Source organism: Colobus angolensis, unplaced genomic scaffold (genome assembly GCF_000951035.1).
Source record: "Colobus angolensis palliatus isolate OR3802 unplaced genomic scaffold, Cang.pa_1.0 Scaffold186, whole genome shotgun sequence".
NCBI classification, from domain to species: domain Eukaryota; kingdom Metazoa; phylum Chordata; class Mammalia; order Primates; family Cercopithecidae; genus Colobus; species Colobus angolensis.
The window spans coordinates 1,321,177-1,348,865 of record NW_012114999.1 but is presented as its reverse complement, the minus strand read 5'-3'; the positions used below and the strand labels follow the sequence as shown (position 1 = coordinate 1,348,865).

General features: G+C 46.9%; 1 protein-coding gene across 4 annotated transcripts; it reads left to right on the top strand.

The window, feature by feature from the left end:
• The first annotated feature begins 13,051 nt into the window (after window positions 1-13,051).
• On the top strand, window positions 13,052-25,568 carry GFI1 (growth factor independent 1 transcription repressor). Of its 4 annotated transcripts, none has more exons than XM_011939983.1 (7): window positions 13,052-13,251; window positions 16,363-16,576; window positions 16,903-17,085; window positions 18,908-19,395; window positions 19,511-19,648; window positions 21,588-21,753; window positions 24,126-25,568. In XM_011939983.1, the coding sequence occupies exons 2-7, from the start codon at window positions 16,462-16,464 to the stop codon at window positions 24,302-24,304; spliced, it is 1,269 nt and encodes a 422-aa protein (XP_011795373.1). In that variant the 5' UTR covers window positions 13,052-13,251; window positions 16,363-16,461; the 3' UTR covers window positions 24,305-25,568. The 4 variants fall into 4 exon arrangements, with proteins under 4 accessions (XP_011795373.1, XP_011795371.1, XP_011795372.1 ...); XM_011939981.1 differs by lacking the exon at window positions 13,052-13,251 and adding an exon at window positions 13,872-13,958; XM_011939982.1 differs by lacking the exon at window positions 13,052-13,251 and adding an exon at window positions 15,024-15,531 and having other exon boundaries at window positions 24,126-25,566.
• The last annotated feature ends 2,121 nt before the right edge of the window (window positions 25,569-27,689 follow it).

Sequence of the window (27,689 nt, the reverse complement as noted above, 5' to 3'; positions counted from 1 at the left end):
TCTTTCTTTCTCTCTTTCTTTCTTTCAGACAGGGTCTCACTCTATCACCCAGGCTGGAGTGCAGTGGCATGGCAGCCTCAACTTCCTGGGCTCAACTGATCCTCCCACCTCAGCCTCCAAGTAGCTAGGACTGCAGGTGTGCAACACTACACCTGGCTAATTTTTTCTTTTTCTTTTTTTTTTACTTTTTGTAAAGATGGGGCCTTACTATGTTGTCAGGCTGGTCTCAAACTCCTGGGCCCAAGTAACCCACCTGTCTTGGCCTCCCAAAGTGCTGGGATTACAGGCATGAGCTACTGCACCTGGCTCCTTATTCTTTTTTCTTTTAATTTAATTTAATTTTATTTTAAGTTTCAGTATACATGTGCACGACATACAGGCTTGTTACATAGGTAAACGTGTGCCATGGTGGTTTGCTGCACCAACCAACCCATCACCTAGGTATCAAGCCTCACATGCATTAGCTATTTATCCTAATGCTCTCCCTCCCCCCACACCCACCTACAGGTCCCAGTGTGTGTTCTTCCCCTCCCTGTGTTCTCATTGTTCAGCTCTCATTTATAAATGAGAACACGTGATGTTTGGTTTTCTGTTCCTGTGTCAGTTTGCTGAAGATAATGGCTTCCAGCTCCATCCATGTCCTTGCAAAGGACACGATCTCATTCCTTTTTATGGCTGCATAGTATTCCATAGCATATATATACCATATTTTCTTTATTCAGTCTATCATTAATGTACATTTGGGTTGATTCTGTGTCTTTGCTATTATGAATAGTGCTGCAGTGAACATACTTGTGCATGTATCTTTATAATAGAATGATTTATATTCCTTTGGGTATATACCCAGTAATAGAATTGCTGGGTCAAATGGTATTTCTGGTTCTAGGTCTTTGAGGAATCGCCACACCGTCTTCCACAATGGTCGAACTACTTTACATTCCCACCAACAGTGTAAAAGCATTCCTATTTCTCCACAGCCTCTCCAGCATCTGTTGTTTCTTGACTTTTTAATAATCACCATTCTGACTGGTATGAGGTGGTATCATTGTGGTTTTGATTTGTATTTCTATAATGATCAGTGATGATGAGCTTTTTTTCATGTTTGTTGGCCACATGTATGTATTCTTTCGAGAAGTGTCTGTTTATGTCCTTTGCCCACTTTTTAATGGAGTTGTTTGCTTTTTTCTTGTAAATTTGTTTAAGTTCCTTATAGATGCTGGATATTAGGTATTTGTCAGATGAATAGATTGCAAAAATTTTCTCCCATTCTATAGGTTGTCTGTTCACTCTGGTGATAGTTTCTTTTGCTGTGCAGAAGCTCTTTATTTTAATTAGACTCCTTATTCTTTGTAGAGACACTCTGAAATATTTTCAGGAAGAAATGATATGATATTGGAATTTACTTCAAAGTAGTCTGGTGGAGGAGGGAAGCAGTGCAGGGGACAAAAATGAAACAAGATTAGCCATGGATTTACTTCTGAAGCTGAGTGATAGGTACTTTGGGTGTATTTTTCTATTCTCTTAGGTAGAGTTTGTTTTTTTAAAATATGTTTGAAAACCTAGATGATGGGTTGATAGGTGCAGCAAATCACCATGGCACATGTATACCTATGTAAAAAACCTGCATGTTCAGCACACGTATCCCAGAACTTAAAGTAAAATAAAATTTAAAAAAAAGATGTTCGATATTTTCCATGCAAATAAGCAATAAACAATAAAACATCCTTTGCTGTGAACTTGTGGGAGGATCTGAGGATTTGGCAATGTGAACAATCTCCAAGGAAAGATGAAGGACTGGCATCCCAGATGTAAGTTGGCTCATGGGAAGCCCACTCTACCTAACTCTACAAACCATAGTCAATGACCCAGATTTTTGGAGCACCCAAGCCAGTCTTTAACCAGAGCTCAGTAATGGTCTCCCACTTTAAGCAACTGATTTAAAATGCAAATTCAGTAAAGCACTTGAGGTGCTGGACATATTCTAGATCTTGACTTGGGTATTGTGATGGTTAATGCTGAGTGTCAACTTGATTAGATTGAAGGATACAAAGTATTGATCCTGGGTGTGACTGTGAGGGTATTGCCAATGGAGATTAACATTTGAGTCAGTGGGCTGGGAATGGCAGACCCACCCTTAATCTGTGGGCACCATCTAATCAATTGCCAGCACATAAAACTGGCAGAAAAATATGAAAAAACTAGACTGGCTTAACCTCGCAGCCTACATCTTTCTCCTGTGCTGGATGCTTCCTGCTCTTGAACATCGGACTCCAAGCTCTTAGCTTTGGGACTCGGACTGTCTTCATTGTTCCTCAGCTTGCAGATGGCCTATTGTGGGACCTTGTAATCGTGAGTTAACACTACTTAATAAATTTCCCTTTATGTACATACGTGTGTGTGCATGTGTGTGTGTGTGTGTGTGTGTATCCTATTAGTTCTGTCCCTCTAGAGACCCCTGACTAATACAGATTTTGGTACCAGGAGTGGTTCTAGAGGAACAGAATATTAAGGATGGAGTTCTTTTGTTGGTTTTGGGTTTCTGGGGTTGGCTGCTTAATACGATTAGACCCAAAAATGCTAAGGGCTCTAATGCTAATAGTATGGAGAACACTGATAGTCCTTGGCATGAACTGTTTAGAGAGTTATGCAAAATAAATGCATTTGACACTCCTGATTCACCATTTGTTTGAGGCAAGGAGTTTAGTGACTCTCTACATAATACCTTTGACTGTATGTGGAGAACCAAGGAACGTGGCTGGGTGCAGTGGCTTGTGCCTGTAATTCCAGCACTTTGGGAGGCCAAGCCAGGTGGATCACTTGAGGTCAAGAGTTCAAGACCAGCTTGGCCAACATGGTGAAACCCCATCTCTACTAAAAATACAAAAAAAATTAGCCAGGTGTGGTGGCAGGCACCTGTAGTCCCAGCTACTCCGGAGGCTGAGGCACGAGAATTGCTTGAAACTTGGAGGTGGAGGTTGCAGTGAGATGAGATTGTACCATGGCACTCCAGCCTGGGTGACAAGAGCGAAACTCCATCTCAAAACAATTTAAAAATAATTAAAAAAAATAATTGAGTGTGGTGGCGTATGCCTGTAATCCCAGCTACTCAGGAGGCTGAGGCAAGAGAATTGCTGGAACCCAGAAGGCAGACATTGCAGTGAGCCAAGATTGTGCCACTGCATTCCAGCCTGGGCAACAGAGCAAGACCCCGTCTCAAAAAAAAAAAAAAAAAAGAACAAACCTGAACAATAGAAAAGTTTTCCTAGATGAGCAAGACAACTCATTTCTAGTGTAGAAAACAGAAAGGCATGCATTATTCTATATGCAGATAAGATAACTCTTATGATCTGAAACTCAGATCTGATAAAACCCTTTTGGCTAATCACTGTCAGAAAGATTTGATATTTACAAAATAAAATATATTTTATATTTGCAAATGTACATTTGGTAGGTATCTGGTAGGTATTTTTCATCTTTTAATTGGTTTAGAAATAACAATGTTATAAAAGTCACTTTGTTTAATTACCTCCCTGTACATCACAAATAATCCTGGAGGGTGTGACAGGAAGTAGCCCTACTCATACTAATAACTCACGATTAAATTAAGATTTTTTTCTATTGGTGTTAATATTTTAAATTTTGTTTAATGTTAAAATTATGTCAATGTCAAATCTAGTTGGATTATTTGGAAGTTCATTGTACCATTCCTTGAACTTTTTAGTTGGATTATTTGGAAGTTCATTGTACCCACTCTTTAAACTTTTCTCTATTTGCAAATTTGGGGAAATACTCTTTTGGTCCTGTTCTATGGATGTGACCTTGTAGGGTCTCATTTGTGTGCTATGCAGACTCAAAACAATTTCCTGGGGTAAAACTTACACCTGACTTTGGTTTTCCCTTGTGGGTGAGAAAGCCTTTGATACAGCTGGCTGTTCTTAGGTACCTCAGCTTTCACAATAGGTCAAACCTACCTTTGAATTGTCTATTAAGGCATATGGATCTGAATTCAAACAACACAGAATAGAATTCCAGGATTTCGCTGAGAGCATAATCTCATCCTGTCATCAAATGTTTATTAAAAACTCAGTAAGGAGAAGCAATTTCAGAGAGGATTATTTGAAGCATATATCAGCTTATGCACTTTTTCAGACAGTCTAGTCTCAAACATATCCGTGGATTAAACCAGATCAGTAGACAGCTGGTACCTTGCTAGACAGTGTCATAGTTTCCCAAAGTATAGTTTTTACCAAATTGCACTTTCGTGTGATGTCAACAATGTAGATTGAGTGTTATGGGAAATAACTTTTGTTGCATCTGTTTTAAGATTGTATAAGAACACTATTCATTTCTATCACAATAACTACTGTTCAGGATCGCAGCGGGAAATATGTCTGTTCTTTCTGGTACCAAGAATAGTTAATAGTCGTAGTTATCTCAATTTTGTGATTAAGGAGAGAAGTGGGGGAAGGAGGGAGGGAAGAGAGGGTAAGAGGAAGGGAGGGAAGGAGGGAGGGAGGGAAGGAAAGGAAGGAAGCGAGGGAGAGAGGAAGGAAGGAAGGAAGGAAGGAAGGAAGGAAGGAAAGAAGGAAGGAAGGAAGGAAGGAAAGAAGGAAGGAAGAAAAACATTTCCACCTACCCTCCAACTTCCTCCTCAAAGAATTCCAGCAAAAACAATGAGTAGTTTGGGTTAGAGAAACATTGTGGAATATGCCAAATGCCTTTCTATAATCCAAACTGTTAAATGCTTCCCAAACCAGAGGCAAAAATATTTTTGTGCAAAAAGTAGATCTCATTATTCTGCAGTCAGTAGAATATTTTGAGGCTGCAAAATCCTAACCCCAGCCTCATATCAGGTGGGTTTCAGAACTATAGTGGCAACTGTGCAAAGTGCTGATTGGTCAAAAGAAAAGTCCTGTGTCCCAGGCCAGACAGCCATCTCAGAGGCCTGGGATAGAAGGGAAACATTCTTTATTTATTCTCTCCTTTATTCAACTTCCTTCCTACATCACTTCTGAGTTGAAGGAGAGCAGAGACCCCATATCCAGTCTATGTACCTCACATCTGGCATGGCGTAGGACAAAGATTGTTCAGTAAATATTTGTTGAATTGAACTGTACAACTGAGTCCACAAACTCTGTCCTCCTTTAGGACATGTGCCAGCATTGGGTCTTTCCATTCTTCAGGCCTCAGTGACTGCTTTTAAACCAACCTCCATACTGGTCACCCCTGGGTCAGCATCCTGAGCAGAGTTTATCCCTAGTGTTTCTTTGTTGCCACCAACTCATTATTTCTTCCACTATCGAACAAAGTGACTGTGAGGTACATGAGCAAATCTCTGATTTGTACAGAAGCTCTGTTCATTCTCCAGCTGATGCTGGGTCGGGGGTATGTGTATGTGTGTGTGCAGGTGTGTGTGTGTGTATGTTCACATGGGTTTTTTTTGTTTTTTTGTTTTTTGTTTTTTTCAGATGGAGTCTTGCTCTGTCATCCAGGCTGGAGTGCAATGGCATGATCTTAGCTCAATGCAACCTCTACCTCCCAGTTTCAAGCGTTTCTCCTGCCTCAGCCTCCCAAGTAGCTGGGACTACAGGTGCGCACCACCACTCTGGGCTAATTTTTGTATTTTTAGTAGATATGGGGTTTCACCATGTTGGCCAGGCTGGTGTCGAACTCCTGACCTCAGGTGATCCACCCACCTTGGCCTCCCAAAGTGCTGGGATTACAGGCGTGAGCCACTGCACCCGGCCCTTCATGTGTTTTTATTAAAGCTCAAATGAAAACTCATGATAGTCCCTACTGACAAATTGCTCCTTGCCAGACAGTAAGAACAGTTGAGAATATTTTAGGAAGAGGCAATGATCCCCTAACACTTCTCTACCAGCCTCAGCTCAGATGAACTGCTCAGCTCAGATGAACTGCTTAGACCATGACAGCTGGAAGTGACCCTTGGAAAGCCTCCTGTGGGAGATAAGGTCCATGAGCTGGGGAAGGCAGCCTGAGTCTCTCAGGTCTAATTGGGATATCAGAAATCCATATAAAAACGGCCGGGCATGGTGGCTCATGCCAGACGTGGTGGCAGGTGCCTATAATTCCAGCTACTCAGGAGGCTGAGGCATGACAATCGCTGGAACCCAGGAGGCGGAGGTTGCAATGAACCGAGATCGCACCACTGCATTCCAGCCTGGGCGACAAAGCGAGACGCTGTCTCAAAAAAAAAAAAAAGAAATCTATATAAAAATGCCTCCTGGCAAGTCTCAGGGGCTGCCTGTAGTGCACAAAGCTACTGCTCCTACACTGAGAGGCCTTGAGGCCTACATCCTGTAGTAGTCCAGGGTCTGGAGTCAGGCTGGCCTGCGTTGGATCGGGACTCTGTCCTTCTCTGGCTATGTGATTTGGGGAAGGCAAGCCTCTCTGAGTCTATTTCCACAGCCTGTTCAATGGGATGGTTAGAGATAATGTATATAAAAAGGGCCTCCAATAGTGCCTGTTGCAATAGTGACAATAACTAACACTTAGTAAATGCCTACTCTATGCTTTACATGTATTAACTCATTGAATCTGTACAAGAACCTATGGAGTAGGTGTTGTTATTGTAACCATGTTTGCAGATGAAGAAACTGAAGTACAGAAAGGTTAAGGAACTTGTCTAAGGATAGAAGAAGGCAGAGCCAAAATTTCCAGACATTAGAAATCTGGCTTAGAGTCCATGCTCTTAATTGCTACATTCTTCTGCCTCTTAGCTACTGTGGTATTTATAATTTTTCTTGGCAGGGGTGTAATTATTACAACCATTCAGGAAAATTATTTGTCAATATGTGTCCGTAGACTTGACAAAGTTCCTAGCCTTTAGCTGGGCATGGATGCTCACACCTGTAATCCCAGCAGTTTGGGAGTCCAAGGCAGGAGGGATCACCTGAGGCCACGAGTTCCAGACCAGCTTGGGAAACATAGTGGGCCTACCTCTACAACGCAAATGTACAAACACATAAAAAACAAAACACAACAAAAGGGAGGTTCTTAACCTTTGATCTAGGAGGGGAATCACTTCTGGTTATCAATCCTAAAGAAAGAATCCTACATATAGAAAAACCCAGGTACAATTAAAAAAAATCACAGCATCATTTATAGTAAGGAAAAAGGGAAATAATCCCACTGTCCAGTAACATAATAAATAAGATCACAGCACATCATCTAAATGGACAATTATACAATATCATCATAGTATGTAAAATACATACCTAGACTCTTTTTTTAAGACTGGGGGAAAACACTCTGAAATGTTACTAGAGGTTGAACTAAGGTAGTGAGATATGGAGCTGTATTTTTACTTTTTATTTTGTTTACTTTACAAATGTTCTATTGAATTAACATAATATGCTGCTTTCAGCAACTTAAATGCTTTTTTTTTTTTTTTTTTCCCCGAGACGGAGTCTTGGTATGTCACCCAGGCTGGAGTGCAGTGGAATGATCTCGACTCACTGCAAGCTCTGCCTCCCAGGTTCACACCATTCTCCTGCCTCAGCCTCCCAAGTAGATGGGACTACAGGTGCCCGCCACCACAGCCGGCTAATTTTTTTGTATTTTTAGTAGAGATGGGGTTTCACCATGTTGGCCAGGATGGTCTTGATCTCTTGACCTCATGATCCACCCGCCTTGGCCTCCCAAAGTGATGGGATTACAGGCGTGAGCCACCATGCCCAGCCCGTAAATGCTATTATTTTCTGACCTTTGGATGAGCAGCATGCCCGCCAAGTCCACACTGTTGGAGTGATGGGTTGGGCCTTGCAGCAGACGGGGAGGGAATGTGTCTCTTCTCCACCATCCCATCCTCATCACCTCTCATGTCTGTGACAGACACGTGACTTTTGGCTCCAAGCTTTTCCACCCTATGCTGGATGTGAAACAAGTAATGTGATTTGGTGGAAAGAAATAATATTTGGAATCAACAGATTTGGTTGGAATAAGAAAGCTGCTAGTTATCAGAACCTGGGCTTCTTAAACCACTGGTGTCTCCCACTTTTTTTCCCTTCCTTTCACATGTATGGACCACTGGTGTCCTTATCCATAAAATAGAAATGACCAGAATGCCTACCTTGGAGAACTCCCAGCATTTCCTTCTCTTCCATGAGGCCCAGGACAGCAGCAGAGGTGGAACACCCAGTGGGCTGCATCTACCTATTACCGGTTCACGCTGTCCTTTTGTCTGTCTGTCTCTTTGGGCGAGCCTGAGGGTGTTCATGTGGGCTGATCCTCCAAGCCCTGCCTCATGCAGACAGCAGTGGCCAGAGATTTTCAGAAGCCTCAACTCCCACCTTACTCCAGATATGGGGTCATATATTTCCTCTAAGGGAGTTGTGTTTTGTGAGTAATTTTTAAAATTTACAATATATAGGCTGTACTGTTTTAAAGTGAAGTGTTTCATCTGGGGTAGGGCGAACTAACCAAACATACTGGAGGAAATGATGAAAAACTCGAAAGAAAGATAATTTTTGCATTTTCTCTCATTTCATTTTCCATTCACCAAGCAAACTCTACTCCTTTTTTTTCCTATAAAAGTTCACACTAGGTATGTTTCTATGAGGAGTCATATCACGCAGCCCACAGTAAGATGACACTTCATTCAATCTATTCTTAGGAACAATGTAAAAATATGTATGTGGTGAGATTAACAATTTTCTTATTTGAACTCTGAACACCAAAGCTGACAGCCTCCTCCCTCTTCAGATGTTTGAAAGCCTTTATGTAAAAGCCTAATTTAAGCTTTATAGTAATAGATAATATTTTTAAATATAATGAGATTTAAATATATCAGTCCCAAAATGTTTATTAAAAGCAAATAATGTTTTTCTTCATTTTTGAAAAGTAAAAAATATTAATACAAAGTTGGTTCTTATACCATAAGTCTTCTTCTATTAACTTGTTTATCTCCATGTTTCTCCTTTACTTCATTTCCCAATTTTTGCATAAGCTGGTACAAAAAAACATTATCCACTTCCCACAAATGATGGTACCATTAAATAATATTCTGACTTATGGTGTCAGTGGAATTCTACTTTGATAGCCTGCTTCTTATAAGAGTAGAAGGGGATAATTATATTACCTATCATTTAAGTTAAGGCATCACACAATTACCACTTTGCATTTATTTTCCTTGAATTAAATGCATAATTAAAATATATGTAATTCTTATCTCAGTTTGACTATACCTATCATGACAGCCAATCCAAAGATAAAAATTAAACAGTTTGTTAGTATACATGAGGATAAAACCATGGCAATATGACAGGGTGTGGCTCTAACAAGTACTTCCTGTACATAAAATAAAGACCAGTTCTATATCTGGTCTTTAATCCAGGTCTAACTTTTCCTTAGTTTATTTTTGTAGTCTTTTAACTGTTAAGTGATATGAATTATTTTGGCTTATGCATTACATAAGCGCCATCCATAAAACTTGTTCTGGTATGTATCAAGGACCATAAAAATAATAATTGTTGGATCTAGAAATTTCACCCCTAAAAATATATCCTAAGGAAATAATTCCAAATGTAGGGAAAGCTATATTCAAAAATGCTTTCATTGTATTACTTAAAATAGTAAAAAACGGAAACAAGCTAAATATTAAGATGAGAGTGACTGAGTAAATTATAGTAAACTAGCTGATAGAACTTTTTTATAGCAATTGAAAATGATGAAAGATGGTATATAAAAAGCAAGGAAGATGATTGTCATTATTTTTATTTAAATAATTTTTACTATAAAAAGTTTATATTCCATTAAAGAAAATAGGAAAATAAGGACAATAGAAAAAAGAAAAATAATAATAATATTCGGGGGGAAAAGCAGACTACTCAGTTGTATCTGTGATACGATTAAAATTTTTGTTAAATAATAGAGCAAGAATACTTGAAAGTTGTTTTACAGGGTTTTATTTTCTTATCAGATATATGTAGCATAATTTGTAATATATTCTTATTTATATTATTATTTATAATATACAAATAATATAGCATAATTTCTTATATGTTTATATTTAAAACTCAGAAACCCTCATTGGAACATTGGAACCCTCTTGCTGCCGAAATGCACAGGTAAAGAGTGCAATTTAAAAGATTGCTCCAGTGGGCATGGTGGCTCATGCCTGTAATCCCAGCACTTTGGGAGGCCGAGCAGGTAGATCTCGAGGTCAAGAGTTCAAGACCAGCCTAGCCAACATGGTAAAACCCCATCTCTCCTAAAAATACAAAAATTAACTGGGCATGGTGGTGCATGCCTGTAATCCCAGTTACTCAGAAAGCTGAGTCAGGAGAATTGTTTGAACCCGGTAGGTGGAGGTTGCAGTGAGCACAGATCATGCCACTGCACTCTAGCCTGAGCAACAGAGAAAGACTTCATCTCAAAAAAAAAAAAAAAAGATTGCTCCACAGTCTTGCGTGGTAGGTACCAGTATTCCGACTTTACAGGTGAGAAACAGGCTGGAAGTTGAGCTAACTTACCCAAGGTCTCAAAGCTGGTACTAGCAGAACAGAGATTGACAATCACATCTTACTAGCTTTAAAATGCCTAAACTCTTTTTTCCCTTCCTGGTATCATCATGGTGAGAATCAAATTAGGCAAACATAGAAATGTATGCTGGAAATGGGGGTATTACCCCTCCCTAGGGTTTCAGGATCACCCACTTTTCCCATGCCATCCTGCAAAGGACATAGGTCATAATTGTAAAGCTTTGTGAAAAAATAAACAAGAGACTGGTAATATCCTGTTAGAATTTTCTTTTTGAAAATGTCTCAGCCAGGCACAGTGGTTCACGCCTGTAATCCCAGCATTTTGGGAGGCTGAGGCAGGAGGATCATTTGAGGCCAGGAGTTTAAGACCAGCCTAGGCAATATAACGAGACTCTATCTCCACTTTTTTTTTTTTTTAGTGTCTCAAATCTTCTGTTGTAGGGAAATTCTGATCTATGAGAGGCTGCTTGAAATAAATGGGCTACTGGCCAAGGCTTGGAAATGTTTGTAGTATGAGAAAGTCAGTTGTTATTTGGCAGCTACAGATACATTATTATTGCTATTTAGAAACAATTAGTAAATTACTGAAAAGTCAGTAAAAGTAAAATTATTTCTTTGGAAAGACCCTATTTACAGAAAATTGTGCCTCAGATATGCATTTTGCTTACCATTAGATCTATTTCAGTTCCAAAAGAATATATGGAGAGAGAGGGAGTCTTTGTAGCTTCTAAAAATGTTCATGAAGGAGTGGCTTACTCTCTTTGCCCTTAGTTTAACAGAAGCAAGAAGTAGTTTGGAGAAGCAGGAAGTCAGAGGTGGGTTCGTTGTATCATTATTTCTAGTCCTAGCTTTTCACTGTTCCTTGGCAAGTTTCTTAACCTCTCTGGGTTCCCCTCTTGTTACCTTTCTTCTATTCTTCCCCAAGTGTGGGAGTCACACTTCAACACTGTACATCCAGGACTGTTGTGTTGTTAAAAAGTATTGTTAAATACTTTTTAAACGTGTTGAATACTTGTTAAATACTTTTTAAACATGTATTTATTTATTTGAGTTAGTACTACATACACATGGTTCAACATGTAAAAGATATAAAGGGAAATTCAGTGCCATCTCCCTCCCACCTGCTCCTCTCTGTGTGTCCCTGTTCCAGTTCTCAGTTTTCTTTTTCAAACTCAGAAATCCCAAGAGTCTGTGAAGGGCAAATGAAAAGCAAGATGACTTGACTAAATTTGAATGAAAGGGATTTATTCTAAGGTGATACTGCTCACTGCTCAAAGTGCTTATCTGCCCCCTTCAGGGGCTCCCTCAAGTTTTCTGAGACTTCAAATAGCAACACTCAACTAAACTATAAAATAGTCACCACACCTTTTCAAGAAATTTTGACTTTGAACTTGCTAATGTGCAAAGGAAATAGTCTAACCATTTCTCTAGAACTTGGTTGATAAGAAATTTTATTTTGTCCCATTTATAATTTTATTCTAAAATTTTTTTTTTTCTGCTATCGAGTAGGAGAGAAGGGAATACAGGAAAGATTTGTTTTTGCACTACTGTGAGATTTTTATACCTTAGGCCAAGACAAAGCGCACAATAAATAAAGTATTAACAAAATGTCCTTAATTTTCCTTTCTGACCAAGATTGCTTGCCTCTGCATTTATATATAAAGAAGGGATGTGTTGAGCAAATGAAGTAGGACAGCTAGGCAGACAAGATGTGCCCAGCGCCTGGCATACAATAGAGGCACAGGCCATTGCTTAATAAAACGTGTAATTTATTAAAACATGCTCGAAGCACTGCTATACTAACCAAATATTTCCTGCAAAATTTTAAATTTACAATGCAAAATAAGAATAATTTCAAAACTATTTCTAGAAAAAGAGCTTTAAGGGCTTCCTCCCCATAACAATTTAAGATTAACCTAAAACATGGTAGTTATTTTGCAAGAACTGGGGAGCACCAATCCCTTCTCCTTGTGTGTGTCTGACATTGGAGGCTTATTGTGCACGAAGTTGTGATCAAAATCCAACTCGATTCATTTTGAAAAGTAACATGACTACAACATCCATCCACTCCAATGAGCAAAGGGTGTAGGCTTTGAGTATACACAGCAGGCCACACACTATAGGTCATGGCATACAGTCTAGCGCTGGAGGTTGCTGCATTTGTTTATGTATCTATGAGCTAGGTTTTAAGTTTTTTCTTCCTGTTCTTTAATAGAATTAATTAATTAACCCCACTCATTCACTTACTCAGTCCACAGCCTTTTAAGAGCCTGCCTAGGACATAAAGATGAAGATCCAGTGCCTACCCTCATGAAACATACAATCCAAGCGAAGAAGGCTTACTTTGCAATAGTCATCAAGTTGTGCTTTTATGGCGCTTTACTGCTCCCGCCAGCACCCAGTGCCAGGGTATGACCTCACGCGGTGGCAGAGTCCGCGTGCGAGGTCCCGCTCTCCCTGGCTTGCCCCGGCAGGGCGGAGTCAGCCGAGCAGCCGCCGGCGCTGCCCCCGCGCGGCCTTTAATTTCGCAGCTCCGACCACCGGAAATTAGTCGAAGGCTGAGCGGACCCGGTCGAGAGCCGGCGAGCTCCGCGCTGGGAGGGTGCGCCCACCGGTCCCGTCGGGCGCCCGCGGGACGCGCCGCCAGGGCCCTCTGCGCGGGCTGCTCGGCGCTCGCCCACCTCTTCCAAATTTAACCATTACCTAAATCCGAAGGGAAATGAGCAAACCTCTCGGATTGGGTGTCAAGGTATTTTCAGCCTCGTTGGGCGTATTTATCCCCAAGTGTTTCCACAACAAGCTATTTCGGGGCCGCGGGGCAGGTTTCGCTCTGCGGACGCCGTGGCCACTTGCCGGGCTCCAGGCCGGCGGCACCGCGGGCCGGTGATTCACGGTCCCGACCTGGGGGTGGTGCAGCCCTAGGAGGCGGCGGGGTAGGGCGGGGGGAGCGGGTGACCGAGGCCTGAAGGGCAGGGAGGGTCCTCGGAGCGGGACGCCCCTCACCCCTCTCTCGCCAGTCAATCTGTGTCCTGAATCTGTGACTTCTCTCGCTACGGAAGTCTCCCTGGAGCCAAGAATAGTTCATTTTCTTTCGAGTCATTTCTAGTGCCTGAGGGTACGGACCTCCAATTTCCCCCATCCCCTGTCGATCCACAGGGAGAGAACTGGGAGGACGACTAAGGGGCGCGCGGGACGGGCTGGGAAGACCAGGTCCCCCACCCGCCTGGCCACTTGCGCAAAGGAGCGCGCTCGGTCGCCCGACGGGGGTTGGGAGCAGGTCTGGGAGGGCTATGCGAGCGATTCAGTAACGCTCAGGAAGTGAAGCTTGTGGTTTTGGGGGCTGAGCTCGGAAGGAGAATTTTTTTTTTTAAGTCAGAGAGACAGAGCAGTCTCTCCCTAAAGCAAGATTCCGTTTGAAAACTCTCCTAGCGCGGTGCCCGCGCCCTGACCCCGCAGGTAGGTCCGCCGAGCCTGTTCTGCGCCTCCTGCCCTGGTGGGGGCGGCCGCGGGGACTCGCGGAGCGCTGGCGCTGCGGGGGCGACCAGAGGGCGCGGGCGGGTTCCCACCTGCTGCAGACCGTCGTGCGGGAGCCCCGAGAGCTCCGGCAGCTGGGTTAGGACGCGACCCGCGCAGCGAGGCTGGAAATCTGGAGCCGGGGGCGCGCAGCAGGCGGTCTGGTGGTTCGGCAGGGGAGCCAAATCCACCCGGGAAGGAAACATCTGGTGGGGAGGCGGCGGCAGCTGCGCTCGGGAGGCCGCCCCCTTAGCGCCCTCAGCTCCCGCCTTCCCGGGCCCGGACGGTGAGGAGAGGCCTGAGCGCGCGGACGGGCCGCCCCACCTCCCGCGCCAGCTGCAGCGCGGTGTTGCCTTCCCACGCGCTCGGCCCAGGCCCCGGGGCCCCTATCTCCTCCAAACTCTGTCCCTCCCCACAGGAACCAGCAAAGCGGGCCAGGGTGCGAGAGAGGCGTGGGCTTACAGCCCGGGTGGGAAGGCGGCCTCCGCGTCCTCCTGGTCTCTCGTGGCGCCAGCCCAGACCCAGCTCCGGCGCTGACAGTTACCCCGACCCCATCTGTCCCGCTCCCAGCCAACGCAGGGCCAAGCCGCAGCGGGACCCTCGGGACAACGCCACTCCGTTTTTCTTTTCTTCCGAGTTTCGCTGCTGTTTAAAGAATTGGGTTTGGGGTTTGTGGCGTCTAATTGTACGGATGAGAAGTGCAGGAAGCGGCAAAGCTCTAGCCCTGGGAGTCAACTCGGAGGGAGGCCGACGGCACCCTCACCCCTAGGGGTATTCTGGCGCTTAGGTAGCGGGAAACGTCGCTGGTGCCTCGCGACACGTCCCAGGCGTCTTTTCTCCCAGGTCTACTCCCATTCCTCCGGAGAAGGGGACACAATGGGGCTGAGGATTGGGGCAGGGGGCCTGCACCCTACAGGGACGAAGGCCCCTACGTAGGACTCGTTTTGAGCTGACAGCGCCAACGGACAGACGTAGACTGTGTGGCCGGCATCTTGCCTAGGAAGCCGAGGGGCTCCTAGTCCGGCAGTGGAAGCAGCGCGAAGCCGGAGGACTGCAGGTCCTGCCCGGGCCCAGAGTTCCCAGCACCCTCGTTTCTGAACCAGCCAAGGCCACGGAGAACTGCTGTACTGTAGCTCACGTGTGAACCAGGTCCCCATCGCCTTCACCCCGGGAGGAAGGCAGATTCGTTTACCCCAGACCACCTCGACTGTGGAGTCCCGCCCCCGGAGCCGGCTGGAGCTCCAGTGGCAGGCGCAGTCACGCCCTCCCGCCGGGCTCAGATTTCGACCTGGTATTAGGTGAACTGATTGGGGGTTAATGAGAGCGACGCCCCGGGCAGCTAGTCCCCTCCTAGGCCCGGGCCCGACTCCTGCTGTCTGCCAAAGCAGCCTACGCGCCCTGGCGTCCTGTCTTATTTGTCTGCTAAATTATCGGTGCACTACCGGCTCGGGACACCTAGCATTTCCCAGTCAACGTTCGCGGATCGGGCTCCACTTCCCTAGGACAAGATTTTTTGGTGAGCAGAAAGGAAAGTGCTTTTTCCCAGGACCTGATTCCCGAGGTTAGGTTTCCATGGTCCGGGATGGCTCGCCGCAGCCTCGACCGGTGCCCGCAGCACCCGGGAGTCCGGGGCCAAAGTTTCTCCTACGTGGGGCACGAGTGAGGGGCGAGTGAGATCACCGGATGCGAGTTTCTCCCGGGGCGGGGGTTGGTCCTCTGTTACTCCCCTCACTTTCCTGTCCCTTTGCTCTCCCACCTCCTTTCTCTGGCCTCTGCTGTGCCCCCCGCCGTCCCACAGTTTTATCTTGTGTTCCGTTTCCCCCCGCCCCCTGCCTTTTCACTCCAGTGTGTAGCTGGCTCTGGGATGTCTTGGCTCCTTGCCCCTTCCGGGTCCTCGACCACTGGGCATCCCCGGCCCCTCAACCGATCCGCGTGTCCCCGCCCTCCCTCGCCAGCCGTAAAGCACAGCCAGGCAGGCACTGAGTAGCTGAGTTGGGGTAACCTACCCGATGGGAACTACGGCTTTCCAGAGAGTTTGATTGCCAGAGCGAACTTGGCTAGGAAAGGGGAGGAGCTGGGGGACGTGGGCAGGGAGGAGGAAAGGGGCCCGAGCCAGGGCCCAGGGACAGGTTTTACCGCTGAGCTGTGTCAGTGGCGGCAACGACGGCGGGTTCGCGCCACCTGTCCAAGTGCCACCTGGTAAGCGCGGCGCAGCGGGGCCAAGCCCCTCCTCCCGTGGGCCCTCTGCGCTCCTCCCTGGCCCGCGCTCTCCCTCCGCCTGGGTGCCCAGTCCCCCGCACCGGAGAGTACTGACCCGCGTTTCCACCCGGTTTTCTTTCCCTCTCAGGTCTTCGCCGGGCTGGGGCTAAGCAAGCCCTTGGAGTGACCGTGGGTGACAGCGGCTGCAGGGACTCTTGGGGCGCAGTGGGGAAAGCGCCGGACCACCATGCCGCGGTCATTTCTCGTCAAAAGCAAGAAGGCTCACAGCTACCACCAGCCGCGCTCCCCGGGACCAGACTATTCCCTCCGTTTAGAGAATGTACCGGCGCCCAGCCGAGCAGGTGCGAGGCGCGCGCGGGCCAGGCCGGGCTGCTCCCGCGGACACCGACTGCACCTCGACACACCATTAGTCGGGAGCTGGGAGGGGCTGCCCCAACGTCCCCTTTGCTGCCGTTTTTGTTTCCTACTGTGCTGGTTCCTCCGGGTTTGTCTCCTAGGTGCCACGGCCTCTCTGCGTCTGCCCTCGGATCCGAGAGGGTTCCCGGCCAGGGTCTGGGTGGAGAGGGGAAGATGCTCGGGTGCCCTGGTCGGGGAATTGGGGGAGCCTTCAGAACCCTCAGACTCAACTGGTCGCAGCCTGAGCCCCTCACCTGCCTCCTCTTTGCAGACAGCACTTCAAATGCAGGCGGGGCGAAGGCGGAGTCCCGGGACCGTTTGTCCCCCGAATCGCAGCTGACCGAAGCCCCAGACAGAGCCTCCGCATCCCCAGACAGCTGCGAGGGCAGCCTCTGCGAACGGAGCTCGGAATTTGAGGACTTCTGGAGGCCCCCATCACCCTCCGCGTCTCCAGGTAGGAACCCACTGGGAACCTCTGGGGCGGGAGCTGCAGGTACCCGGCAGTGCTGGGGGAATCGGGGCGACCTTGGGCGTAGATATGCTAACGGGGAGTTGGAGAGTCTTTCCAGGAGGAGGGAGCCGATTCGTAGGGGAAGGAGGCATCCGTCTTCTCTGGGACCTGGACAGCTTGCCCGCTGGGGCTGCTGCCTCCATCCCAGGCGGAGGGAGCCTAGCTGCTCGTCGCTTAGATTCGTTTGCGCGTAGCTGGCCGGTGACGGAAAACAAACCAGTCGTTTCTACTGGCAGCAACGCCGACCTTTCATTTTCTGACCAGACTTGATTGTTTTATAAAGTGCTAGGATCCTGCAATCCAGACCCCAAACCTCAAACAAACGGAGACCAGGGCAGAACGGGCCAGGCAGAGGAGTTAGGCGCTGGGCGGCAGGGAGGGGCAGGACGAAAATCTCAGCCCGCGGCTTGGTCTTCACAGGCGCAGATTGGGGGCCTGTTTCATTTTTCGTTTTGCCAGACTAACCCAGCCTCAGGGGCCTGCTCTCTGGGTTTCATTTCCAGCGAGCAATCCAGCTTCAGGCAAACTGCACGTTGGGTGGGGGCGTCTCGGGTCCCGGCCTGGGGAAGGAATGATCAGACCAGCCGGATTCTGCCAAGGGCCAGTTATATCCAGAACATGTTTGCTAGTTTTAAAAGATACCACCACCTGTCCCACAATCAGTGAGTTGACTTGGCGAAAACCATAGCTCCAGCAAATGTGTCTGGGAGCCGGCAGCGGGAGGATTCTTCCTGCCAGGGCGTCAAGTGGCTGGGCAAGGATTGGGCGCGCCCCGCACCATCCGAACGAAACTCCGGGTACAGCCTCTCACTGAAGTGGCCAGCATGAACTGGAGAGTGTGTGTATGTGTGTGTGCGTGGGCCCTTTGCGCTCCTCCCTGGCCCGCGCTCTCCCTCCGCGGGAGAGTGCGCGCGCACACACACATACACACACATTTGTAAATGCTGTATGCACTCACATGCATTGGAGTCACTAGTTTTAGCAAAATTCACGTGGGTGGGGGCGTAGCAGGCCACTAATTCAGAGAGCCGTCTCCTTGCAGGTGGTGGCTAAACCTTACGAGTTATACAGTTATTCTCTGAGAAATTCGGGTTCCCTGCCTCCATCAAACTATAACAGGAATGGGGAGTATTTGGCTGGCAATTTAAGCCCAAAAGCCCCTTTCCTGCTGCACTTTTGCTACGTACACTGGGCACTTAACTTCGTGAAATCTTAATACCTTCGGGTTTATTGAGATGCCAGCCTTTTGGGTAGTTCGGGGACGCATTTATGGACCCTCTCCCTCCTTTCTTGTGGATTCCGGGAAGAAAAAGAATTGAGTGGGAACAAGTAGGGGCTGGGAGAGTGCCTGCGGTGGTGGCTGGACCCTTCCACCCTTGAGTGCTGTGCGGGGCCGAACGGCCTTCTCCTCCCTAACAGCTCAACTCCGGGCATTTATAAACGCGCCCTTCCCTATAGGATCTCCAGGTGCGCGGGTCCAGCCAGAAAAGATCCTCGGAACGTCGAGCGCTTCCGCTGCCCTCGCATAGAATTTTCCTCTCCCGAGGTCTTTTCAATGATCCGTTTGCTGCTCTGCCTTCTATAGTGGCCTGCGAGGCCCCAGGGCCCGGGCCGCGTTTTACCCTGGGGCGCGCCTGGCGCACGCAGTGTTGTACAAGCGCTGGGTGCCCAGCAATCCGCGAACACGCCACGCCCGCAGCCGCAGCAGGGCGGCCTCCGCTCTGCCGTCTGAAGCCTGACCGGACGCTCCCTTGTGCCTCCACAGCCTCGGAGAAGTCGATGTGCCCATCGCTGGACGAAGCCCAGCCCTTCCCCCTGCCTTTCAAACCGTACTCATGGAGCGGCCTGGCAGGTTCTGACCTGCGGCACCTGGTGCAGAGCTACCGACCTTGTGGGGCCCTGGAGCGCGGTGCTGGCCTGGGCCTCTTCTGTGAACCCGCCCCGGAGCCGGGCCACCCGGCCGCGCTGTACGGCCCAAAGCGGGCTGCCGGCGGCGCGGGGGCCGGGGCGCCAGGGAGCTGCAGCGCAGGGGCCGGTGCCACCGCTGGCCCTGGCCTAGGGCTGTACGGCGACTTCGGGTCCGCGGCAGCCGGGCTGTATGAGAGGCCCACGGCAGCAGCGGGTTTGCTGTACCCCGAGCATGGTCACGGGCTCCACGCAGACAAGGGCGCTGGCGTCAAGGTGGAGTCGGAGCTGCTGTGCACCCGCCTGCTGCTGGGCGGCGGCTCCTACAAGTGCATCAAGTGCAGCAAGGTGAGGCTCCCGAGCTCACCACCTCGCCTGCCCTGCGCCTGCTTCCCCTACCCCGGCCTCACCTGCGCCCCTCGGCCCCTCTCAGCGGCCTTCTCTCCGGCCCCACCCGCCTTAGGTGTTCTCCACGCCGCACGGGCTCGAGGTGCATGTGCGCAGGTCCCACAGCGGTACGAGACCCTTTGCCTGCGAGATGTGCGGCAAGACCTTCGGGCACGCGGTGAGCCTGGAGCAGCACAAAGCCGTGCACTCGCAGGTAAGCGCAGGGCGCACCGCCCGCCGTGCGCGGCCCTGCTCAGAGATCTACATCTCCTCGGTGCAGCACCAGCCACCCTCTGCCTGGAAGTTCTCTTCCCAGCTTCCCCCAGTTTCCTCCCCCAACCTCTCCGCTGCGTCCCCTTGCCCTGGTGCATGTGTGTAGGGAAAGGAGGATCGTGGCCGGCTCAGGCCTTGAGGCAGCCCTAGATTTTGGTGTCACACCACGGTGAGCCTCGAGAGTGTGATCCTCATTGTTACTTTGGGCTTGAGGTAGGTTTATATGCACTGATTCGTGTTGCTGATATATCAGACTTATTAGCTCTATTTCTTTGTGCCTATTCTTTTCACCAAATGGTTGTCACTTAATTTGCATTGACCCCTCTCGACTGAAAAGGCGGGAATCTCAGCTCATTTTGAGCATCTAGTAGCATATTTACCCCGCTATTCTTTCCTCCCTCCCTCCCTGCCTGCCTGCCTTCCTTCCTTTCTTCCTTCCTCCTTCCTTCCTTCTTTCTTTTCTCTTTTCTTTTCTTTCTGTTCTTTCTTTCAGAGTCTAGCTCTGTTGCCCAGGCTGGAGTGCAGTTGCACAATCTCAGCTCACTGCAAACTCCCCCTGCCAAGTTAAAGTGATTCTCGTGTCTCAGCCTCCTAGGTAGCTGAGATTACAGGCGCATGCCACTATGGCACAGCTAATTTTTGTATTTTTAGTAGAGACGGGATTTCGCCATGTTACCCAGGCCGGTCACGAACTCCAGGCCTCAAGTGATCCACCAGCCTGGGCCTCCCAAAGTGCTGGGATTACAGGCATGAGCCACCATGCCCCACCCCTGCTATTTATTCATTCATTCATTAATAAATATTTGTTGCCTAACTTCTAGGTGCCAAGTACTTAAGAATCTTACAGCACATCAGGTCCTTGACAGCATGCTCACGTGGAGATTATAGTTTAGCTGAGAGATGGAGAGTAGATGGGCAAGTAAATATACCAATAGATATCTCAGGAGAATGCCTACTTGTAGCTAAAAAGAGTATCAGCCCATGGCGGAGCAGGGTGGCTCAAGCCTGTAATCCCAGCACTCTGGGAGGCCGAGGCGGGTGGATCACAAGGTCAGGAGTTCCAGACCAGCCTGGCCAAGATGGTGAAACCCCGTCTCTACTAAAAATACAAAAATTAGCTGGGCGCAGTAGCATGCGCCTGTATTCCCAGCTACTTGGAAGGCTGAGGCAGGAGAATCGCTTGAACCTGGGAGGCAGAGGCTGCAGTGAGCCGAGATCATGCCACTGCACTCTAGCCTGGGTGACAAAGCAAGACTCCATCTAAAAAAAAAAAAAAAGTATCAGCCCATCTCCCCCAGCACCTACACTGGCTGTGGGGAGGTGGCATCTCAAGTGACTGAGGTCTGAGCCTCCTGTTGAGGAGGGTGGAGAAGTGTGTGCTAATGGGTGTCAAAAAAAGCAGGGTGTGGATATGTTTTTGCCATGGGGTGTGGAAGGTTGTGGGTGAAGAACGTTTTGGTAGAAAAAGTGTTGAAGGGCTGGGCATGGTGGCTCACGCCTGTAATCCCAATAGTTTGGGAGGCTGAGGCGGGCAAATCACTTGAGGCCAGGAGTTTGAGACCAGCCTGACCAACATGGTGAAATCCCGTCTCTACTAAAAATACAAAAACTAGTCAGGTGTGGTGGCATGCGCCTATAGTCCCTGCTACTGGGGGTGGGGGGTGGCAGGGGCTGAGACATGAGAATTGCTTGAACCTGGGAGGCGGAGGGCACAGTGAGCTCAGATCGTACCACTGCACTCAAGCCTGGGCGACAGAGGGGACTCTGTCTCAAAAAAATAAAGAAAAAGTGTTCAAGGGATTTTCGGGTCAGCTCAAGGGTGAGGAGAGCAGCAGTCTAGTTGACCCCAGTAGGAGTGCCGCATCTCTCTCTTTCTGCAGGAACGGAGCTTTGACTGTAAGATCTGTGGGAAGAGCTTCAAGAGGTCATCCACACTGTCCACACACCTGCTCATCCACTCAGACACTCGGCCCTACCCCTGTCAGTACTGTGGCAAGAGGTTCCACCAGAAGTCAGACATGAAGAAACACACCTTCATCCACACTGGTAAGCTGAAGGCCCTTGGCTTGTAGGAAACACCCTGAGGCCAACATTACTCATCTTCTCTGATTTCTGGCCCCAGTGAGTGGTGGATGAGGCCTTTCTGATGGAGTTTTTCCCTGCTCTGTGTTAAAGAAAACAAAGGGGTGGGTTCTTAGGTTCATTTATAGGCATAATTCTCCCCAGAGCTGCCTTGATTTGGGGTTGTGTCTGAAAGGCCACTCAGCAGGTCAGCTCACAGTTACTCTATCCTTGGAAAGAACATTTTCCTTTAGGTTAGCAGCTGCTTCCACTGCTGCCTGCTCTGGGTGAAATATGAAGCTCCAGGGTCCTCTTAGAGAGTTGCTCTAAAGCTTACCTAGAGATTGAGGACTTTCTCTAACCACCAGGCCTTTTGTGGGAGGGACTCGTGTGGCCTCTCCGGCTGCATTTTCAGGAGTCTGAGAGCTTATTCTGATTGAAGAGGAACAAATAATGGCAAATATGATTGAACTCTCTGCTAAGCATTTTTTAAATGCATTATTTCATTTTATGCTCACAACAACTCTGAGAGGTAGAGACAACAACTTCTCCCCATTTTAGAGATGAAAAAAATGAGGCCAGGTAATCTGTCCAGGGTCATACTGCTAGCAAATGACAGGGCCAGAGCTCAAATTCAGGTCTGACCTCTCAAATGTCCACTCTTGACAACTATTTATTGTATTTTATGTTCAGAGTCATGAATGAGCTTGGTAGACACAGAAAGCTTCTGTTCACTTATTGCCCTTTTCAAAATATCTGCAAGTTCATGCCATAATAATAATTCCTTACCTATTATAATGCTTTACAATTTACAAAGTACTTTCAAATCTATCATTTCATTTGATTCTTATTGCCACTCAATAAAGTAGACAGAGCTGCTCTTACCATCCTGAAACTCAGGGAGAGTGAATGATTTATCAAAAGTCAGACTGAATGAATATTGGAGCCATGTAATGCTCTGGCTTTTAATCCTGAACTCTTTGCCTAACACTTTATGGGCAGGTGGGAGTTTTAATGCCAAGAACACTCTAATAGTCAAAAGACATTTACATGAGACCCAGAATTTCTGAAAATTTTATTGTAGAATATGAATACTGATTTAGAACAAATCACAGTGTATTCTAAACGCCCACCCTTGAGGTTTATAAATATACTTAGGTAATGTATATATTTCCATTGAAAAACCCAGAAGAGTATTCTACTTTAATCATTCCCTCTTACCTGAAATTTCCATGTAATTCACTCCTTATAAGTAAGATATTCAGGACACTTATCAAAATGCAACTAGGATCTTGACTGAATAAAACATTAAGCCCTTATCAAACATTTACGTTATACCTAGAATTTGTTTCTCAGATTTGTTTGACCCTAAAGGGATAGAATACATTTTGATGGGTGGTTTCTTATCGAGGAAATCTGAAGCATGGAAACAGAAAAGAGTGTAGCAGAGAGGACAGAGGGTTCCTCAAAAACAAACTTCATCTATTTTATATTTTTTCCAAGGCTGAGCCCTGACTGTAATGCCATGCTGGGCTATTTGGAAATTCATGCCATTTACCTAACAACACATGAGGTAGGGAACAAGACAAAACCTTTTTGTGTTCTCTTATTTATTAATTTGTGGTGAAGAATTGCTGGTATATAAAGAATCATGTTATTAACCTCATAAAATTAAGGAAAAATCAAGACAGAAAAGTATCAGCTACCTTAATACTTTGTGGCCCAATGCGGATTTTTAAAATAAGATATATCCTGCACATGTACCCTGGAACTTAAAAAAGAAAGAAAGAAAGAAAAAGAAGAAAGAAAGAAAGAAAGAAAGTCCATGTTAAGATGTTTTTTCAGATATACTCTACTGTCCTTTAAGAACAAGAAAGAAGACAGGCTCACTGATCCATACAAACTAACACAACACTTGGAAATTCAGATTTGAAAACTTCCTCTGAATTAGAACGGAGTCACACGGTTTTAGGACAGCTTCCTCCCCCTTCCTGTTGAACATCTGCTCTGGGTGTTCATGGCTTATAAAGTCAGGGGAGTCCTCCCGGGGTAGATTCAGCTGGGGAGGGCACGTGGCCTTTGCTCTGTTTCCGTTTAGCAGGAAACCGTTTGAGGCCTTTGGCTGGGAACCCCCACTCAGAAAGTCTCCCTTTCACCTGGTGCACCCATGGGGCTTCCAGGGACTCGCATTGCAGGCTGGGAGTCAGTTCATGTTGCAACACGTCACCCTCCAAGTTGCTTGAAGGCCTTAGACTGTGGTGCAGCCAGCTGCTGCCGAGAGCATGTGGGTCACAGTGGGTCCCCTCTAGCTTTATCATAGGCTCATACTTTCTCCCCTCCCACTCCCATCCCCACAGGTGAGAAGCCTCACAAGTGCCAGGTGTGCGGCAAGGCATTCAGCCAGAGCTCCAACCTCATCACCCACAGCCGCAAACACACAGGCTTCAAGCCCTTCGGCTGTGACCTTTGTGGGAAGGGTTTCCAGAGGAAGGTGGACCTCCGAAGGCACCGGGAGACGCAGCACGGGCTCAAATGAGCACCCTGGCTGGCTGCAAGCAGCAGCTACACAACACTACGGAGGGCAACCTCCCTGCTTGCCACCACTCTGCTCCCTGCTTGCCACCACTCCCTTCTGACTTTCCAGACCCCAGGTCCAGTCTGCAGATCCCACCAGGGTGCTCCTCCTTTGCCTTACCTCCTGGAGTTGCCAGAGGAGATGAGGTACCTTTTCAAAGTGCAGCCGAGAGTGAGAACCAAGCGACTCTCTAGGCTTCGGACACAAATAGGCTCCTTTACACCTGAAGACAAAGGCAAGGTCAAATGGGGACCAGAATAAATCTTAGACCCGACAGTCCCTCCCATTTCCAGCCCTAATCTGCAGACAGGAATGCCCTTCAGGTTTCTTCCCTCCCCCTCTTGACCTACCCCAGATATTTGTGTGGAAGAGGAGGAATCACCATTTACAAGGTGGACAAATGCTAATTATTTTTATCTAGAAAGAAGAGTGAGTGTTAACTTTTATTTTTTTTCCTTCTGGGGAGTCTGTTGACTCCTTTCTTCTGGGTGCTGCCTATAAATCTTGGAGGAATCATTTCTCCTCCTCAAAAACTGATTCAGAAACTGACTTGGGGAAGGAATTTAATACTTTGAAGTCATGAGATGCACCATCAAGGCTACCCCCAAGAAGGGGCAGAAGAGAAGTTGGTGATGAGAGGGGATTAGAGGTCCCCCTTCAGGAGGCCTGTGAAAGCCTCATCAGTGGAGATAAAAGCACAAGCAATGCCTGTGGACAAGATGTCATTCATTCACTCAGCAAATGTTCATGGATCACCGGCTACCAAAGTACCAAGCACCATGCTAGGTATTGGGGAAGAGAGGCTGAAGTCATAACCCCTGACTGCTCCTTAAAAGCTAACGGTTGCACCTCCAAGTGGCTGGGTCTTGGAGGGAATTCTGAGAAGACAACACAGAATTATAAACCTTTCCTTTTGACCCTTTTGGATTTTATCAGGTGTAAAAAAAAAAAAGTAGCTGAACAGTTACTTCAAAGATATGTGTGTATATTCAGTTTTTTATTGTTAAGCTGATATTTTAAAGATGTCTGAGCTAGCAGGCATGTGGGAGTGAAGGCTCTGTCTTCAACTCTTTGATCCTCCATGTGTACCATAGAGGGGGGAAAAAGTGGTATTTTCACTTTGATGAGGTTGGTAAATGTTTTTAGATCTTCTGGTATGCATTATGTTTGTTAATACATATTTATTAGAGTGATATTTTAAGTTAATAAAGTATTAAGACTATTACAGATTGCCTTTCCTTTAGGCAGGGAATTTGGGGAAGACCTTTGTTTTAGTCTGTGGGGGAACAGTGGCACTAAAGGAAGCTGCAGTGGAGTATAAAAGTGAAGCAGATAAGCTAATATCCAGAAGAGTAAAATCCAATTGCTCTGGTTTCCATATACTTTCTCCTTTGCTCCTATACCTCAGAGATACTTCTTTCATAAGAGAAAAACTAGGAGGTGTACAAAACTAAGCTTCTACCTTGTAGAGCCCCTGATGGTTCCACAGGCACATAAGTAAGCTCTTTCCTCTGAAAATGTCAACATATTTTTTTATGGGCCCGAAGTCTCCCAGATGAATAAAGAAATCACAGGTTTTAGGTCTGGGTTTTAGTTTTAGTCACAGCTCTGTCACCAACACATCATGTGACTTGGGTAAATCTTTTGACTTCCCCAATACTGGTTTCCTTGATCAAGTAATACAGAGACAGCTCTGTCATTCCAGTCCAATCCTGACTGCTCTGATTCTGTGGAGACTGGAAAGGAGAAAAAGTATGAGATTGGTTAGCTGCCTCCCCTAATGCAAGTCACAAATCTAAAGGCACATGAGGATCTGGGTTATTTCTGGTTCTGTCCCACCTGTGGGAGCTTTTTGCATAAGTCAATCCTTTAAGAGAATGAAACCAGAATAAAGTCTTGGCCAAAATCCCTACTACTAGTGCTTTAACACCTCCCAGCCAGACATTCAGGGTATGCGTGCCCCATGCTGAGTACCAGCAGATTGCCCATTTCCAACTCCAATTGATTTCACACATATGATTGAGCACCCAGTATGTGCTGGGCACTCTTCTAGTGGGTGGAGATACAGCAGTGAGGACAATGTCTTACAAAGCTTTATGTATTCCTTGTTGAATCCTCAGTTCCCAGAATAGTGCCTAGCACACAGTAGGAGATTAATATATATTTACTGAGATGGTAAGTGAATAAACAGAAAATAAACTCCTTCATCCCAGGGGCTGGCTCTACTCTCTACAGCACAAAGAGAAGAGCGATTGCTTGAGAGCCTGAGAAACAAATAGAATCCACAGGACTTTCTCTCCAGGTTGGTGGGGAAGGGGGGCTTGAATGCTGCTTTTCTCCAGTTTCTCCAAATCTCAGTCCTTGGCTGTCCTCACCTGATTTCCAGCACCATGTCTTTCCATGTCAGTTTACTCTCATTCAGAATTTAAATTTGTTTGCTCTGTAATGGAGTTTAAGATAGTTTTTCAGAACTGATGGATGATGAACAGTTGCAGCGTCCAGGTACCACTTCCTAGTGTCCTGGGAGACAAACCTCCCAGTGAATAAAGATGAGAAAAACATCCTTCCACAGAAGTCACTCTGCGTACTGGTTGGTTATTTCCAACCTGGTTTGAAAAGTGTAGAAGTTGCACTGAGGGGTAAGTAGAACTGATTGAAATCTAGGTGTCTATGCTGTCCTGCTCTTCCCTTATGACATTTAGAACATTTGGACCATTTTCGTTACCCCTGTTTATGCTCTAAGTGAGGAATTGTAATTTTGATGGTAAGTGTATGCCTTTTTTTTTTTTCTGGTAAAAAATGCATCTTGATATCTCCAGTTCAGAATCAAAACAAATTACTGTGCCTGTTACCGTGTGAAATTTGAAGATTGCAAATATCTCTCTTAATGTTATTACTTGACTCCATTAAAAATAGATTGTGAATATTCCATGTCACATTATTCATGAGGCAGGCTCTATGCCTTTTGTCTGCTGGAGTAACAGTAGAAAGGGTAACAAGAGACACAAGAGCACACCTTTGTTTCTTTCACTAAATTTTTAATAACACCTCCAGCTAGCCAGTTGGTGAAGCTCAGCTCTTGCATAAAAGTGGAAAAGCACAGCTATCTCTGAGAAGACCAACTCTTTCAGCAGCTAATTTGAGTTTGTGTTCATCTACACCAGACATGATTAAATTACCTATCAAGTGTGCTGAGCTATCAGGATTCAGGCCACGTAAAAGGTGAATTTCATCTGATTGATTTGAGACACGGATGGAACAATTGAGTTTTAAAAGCTCCGCCTTAATTAAAGGGATAGCAGAGTATCACTCCCCGGCGACTTCTTGACTGCCATTGCCCTTGAAA

Coding starts and splice junctions, on each gene's coding strand:
- GFI1 (XM_011939983.1), top strand. CDS start 16,462: ATGCCGCGGTCATTTCTCGTCAAAAGCAAGAAGGCTCACAGCTACCAC. Junction 16,577..16,902: donor ACCGGCGCCCAGCCGAGCAG/GTGCGAGGCGCG, acceptor TCCTCTTTGCAG/ACAGCACTTCAAATGCAGGC. Junction 21,754..24,125: donor ACACACCTTCATCCACACTG/GTAAGCTGAAGG, acceptor CCATCCCCACAG/GTGAGAAGCCTCACAAGTGC.